This window comes from Rhamphochromis longiceps, linkage group LG22 (genome assembly GCF_057381845.1).
Source record: "Rhamphochromis longiceps isolate RC_006_pf linkage group LG22, R_longiceps_female_GT1.1, whole genome shotgun sequence".
NCBI classification, from domain to species: domain Eukaryota; kingdom Metazoa; phylum Chordata; class Actinopteri; order Cichliformes; family Cichlidae; genus Rhamphochromis; species Rhamphochromis longiceps.
Window position 1 is genome coordinate 36565401 of NC_140577.1, and position 2799 is coordinate 36568199.

The 2799-nt window shown below is 43.4% G+C and overlaps 1 protein-coding gene across 1 annotated transcript in view; it reads right to left on the reverse strand.

Moving 5' to 3' along the window:
- Positions 1-613: 613 nt before the first annotated feature.
- Positions 614-2799, reverse strand: part of cart4 (cocaine- and amphetamine-regulated transcript 4) — a 2377-nt gene continuing 191 nt past the window's right edge. Inside the window, exons 2-4 of the mRNA XM_085396737.1 lie at positions 2656-2799; positions 1671-1754; positions 614-901 (exon numbers count right to left, since the gene is read on the reverse strand). The exon at positions 2656-2799 is cut by the window's right edge and continues 19 nt beyond it. Of these exons, the coding sequence (XP_085252863.1) occupies positions 794-901; positions 1671-1754; positions 2656-2796 (333 nt within the window). The 5' untranslated portion in view covers positions 2797-2799 and the 3' untranslated portion in view covers positions 614-793. The remainder of the gene's footprint in view (positions 902-1670; positions 1755-2655) is intronic.

The window sequence follows — 2799 nt, forward strand, 5'->3', positions numbered from 1 at the left end:
TATAAGGGTGTACTGTTATATTAAATATTACAGGTAATATTCAGTAATTTTGCAAAACTTTCAATCTTTGGACTTTCAAATAAAATCCATGAATTTCCTTCACCAAACTGGAGCACTGAGCTCTTGGATGGTCTGATGATGGTCTGATGAACAATAATTACTTGTCAGATCATTATTTACAAAAATGATATTACAATGAAAATGCCATTAAAATGCTCCAAAAGGCTCCAACAGCACAAACATGGTCCAGAGGTCCAGTTCAATCGCTCCACTTAGCTGAGGTCAAGCCTCGCAGACAGCTAGCAGCTACAGACACCTGTGTCACCGTCCACCTGTAAGTCAAAGAGGCCACACCCCTAACAAACTGCAAACCTTAATCCACAGGTGAGTTATAAAACATTGTCCCCCTGTACAGGTGTTAGGAAGGGAGACATTATCTATAAAGACCAGTTTGTGTATCAGACTGTAAACATTTCTTTCTGCTGTTTTAACATGGGAGTCTATGGGGACTGACTCACTGCTGCCTCTGCTGGACGTCAGAGGAACTGCAGGTGTTGGCTGAAGACGTGAACAGATTGTAAATCATGAAGTCTTTGGAGCCGTGCAGCTTTATGAAGAATCTTTATTAACAAAAATAAATTAATCTGAAAGACAAACACCAAAAACTTTAAAACAAAGACTAAAATATGGAGCGAGACGATTGGTGAAGAGTGCACTTCTGTCTTTCTGAGCACTGTCTGTGTGAGCGCCCAGACCGAGTTTAGGTCCTCATGAGGAAAATGTGTGCGAGTGGTCAGTAGCAGCGCAGGAAGAAGGTGTTGCAGGCTGTTCCTCTCAGACAGTCGCAGAGCCGACCAATCCGAGGTCCGTGCTTCATCGCACACCGCTCACCCACATCACACTGATGAAGACAGAGAGAGAGGATTCAGGGTGCATCACAATGGACCGATGCAGAATCACACGTTTCCTCAGAAAAATAAAGAAACACTGAGAAACATCTGAGGGTCACGAAGCTTAAGCACTGACTGCCCACAGGTCCTGGACTCACCGTCACAACATGAGTCGAGGGTTGGTGAAGTCAGGCACTCACGGCTGCGTTTGTCCTCACAGCCTTTTAAACTTCCTCTGCTGTAGAGTCAAAACTATGATGTAGTTGTATAATTTGTATTCTGAGTTGTAATCTTTGTCAATCTATATTTTTAAAAAAGAGTTACATAACTAGCTAAAGTAAATGTAAAAAGCCTCTCTGTCCTGAGCTGAGCAGCTCTAAACTTTGGACTGTAAAACCAGTGCTCGCTGTATTTTCTCTGGACTGGGCTCCAGTTCGTCTATTATTTGTCCATCCAGGCTCTCAGCCTCTGATGGGTTTAATCATCACATCAGCCCCATCCTGCGAGATTTTACTGATCACTTTTGAAGCTCTTCAGCAGCTCAGAACTGCGAGTCAGTTCTCAGCCTCGGGTCCTTTACGTGGTCTTTTTTCATCACGACCCCTCAGAGGCGAGATTTGATCTTCATGATCGTCTCTCGTCATTCATGATCCTGAATCATATCAGAACTTTTTTTATTTGGATCTGCGCTCGCTGCTTTCAGTCGAAGCACTTTGGAAACGTTCTTTCAGAAGATGCTTAAAAAAATAAATAAATAACATCGTGTCAAAGTGTTCTCACCCGCGGGATCACGCTGGCTTTTTTCTCCACAGAGAGACCGGCTGAGCTGTCAGCTTCATCCAGAAGACCCTGCAGAGCTTCAGCCTGCACACACACACACACACTTGTAAAATGAAATATTACTAGTGTCACAGATTCATCTCTGAGACTTCATGGGGAAACTTTATAAATTTTAAAAAGTAACTTACAGAAAACAAAAACAGCAAACATTTAATAAAAAATAAAACATGAATGTTTTCTCTCCTTAAGAGATCGTGGGGCGATCGTGGCTCAAGAGTTGGGAGTTTGCCTTGTAATCGGAAGGTTGCCGGTTCGAGCCCCGGCTTGGACAGTCTCGGTCGTTGTGTCCTTGGGCAAGACACTCCACCCGTTGCCTACTGGTGGTGGTCAGAGGGCCCGGTGGCGCCAGTGTCCGGCAGCCTCGCCTCTGTCAGTGCGCCCCAGGGTGGCTGTGGCTACAATGTAGCTGCCATCACCAGTGTGTGAATGTGTGCGTGAATGGGTGGATGACTGGATATGTAAAGCGCTTTGGGGTCCTTAGGGACTAGTAAAGCGCTATATAAATACAGGCCATTTACCATTTAAATCCTCAGAAATATGAATCTCATTCAGTTTGTGTCTGCGGACTCAGTAATAGCTGTGACTTCATGTATATTTTGGTTTCAGTCTGTTTCAGTTTTACCGTCTTTAATTTATTTTTCATATTTCACTCTAAAAAAACTGCTGTTAATTATCTTTATTTTAACTGTGCTTCGTAGCACACTTTGTCTCTTGTACTAGTTAACAAAGTCAGAATCAGGTTTCTCATCACATGATATTCTACCTACAGTCAAAAACTGTATTTTATTGCTTCCTTTAGTCGGTCTTTAAATGAAGCACAAATGTCATCAGATTAAACATTTGAATCTTATTTGATTAGAAAACACAAGCAGACCTTTTCAAAATAAAAGACATACAAAGATCACGTATGAGACAGATGACTCACCAGCTCACTGGTTGTGAGTCCGAGGGTTGGGTCATCGGGCGCGGACAGCAGGTGGCTGTTGCCTGACCTTTGGCCTTGACAGAGAGATGTCAGCACAGACAGACAGACGGACAGATAGACCACGGCTCGTTTGCTCTCCATCTC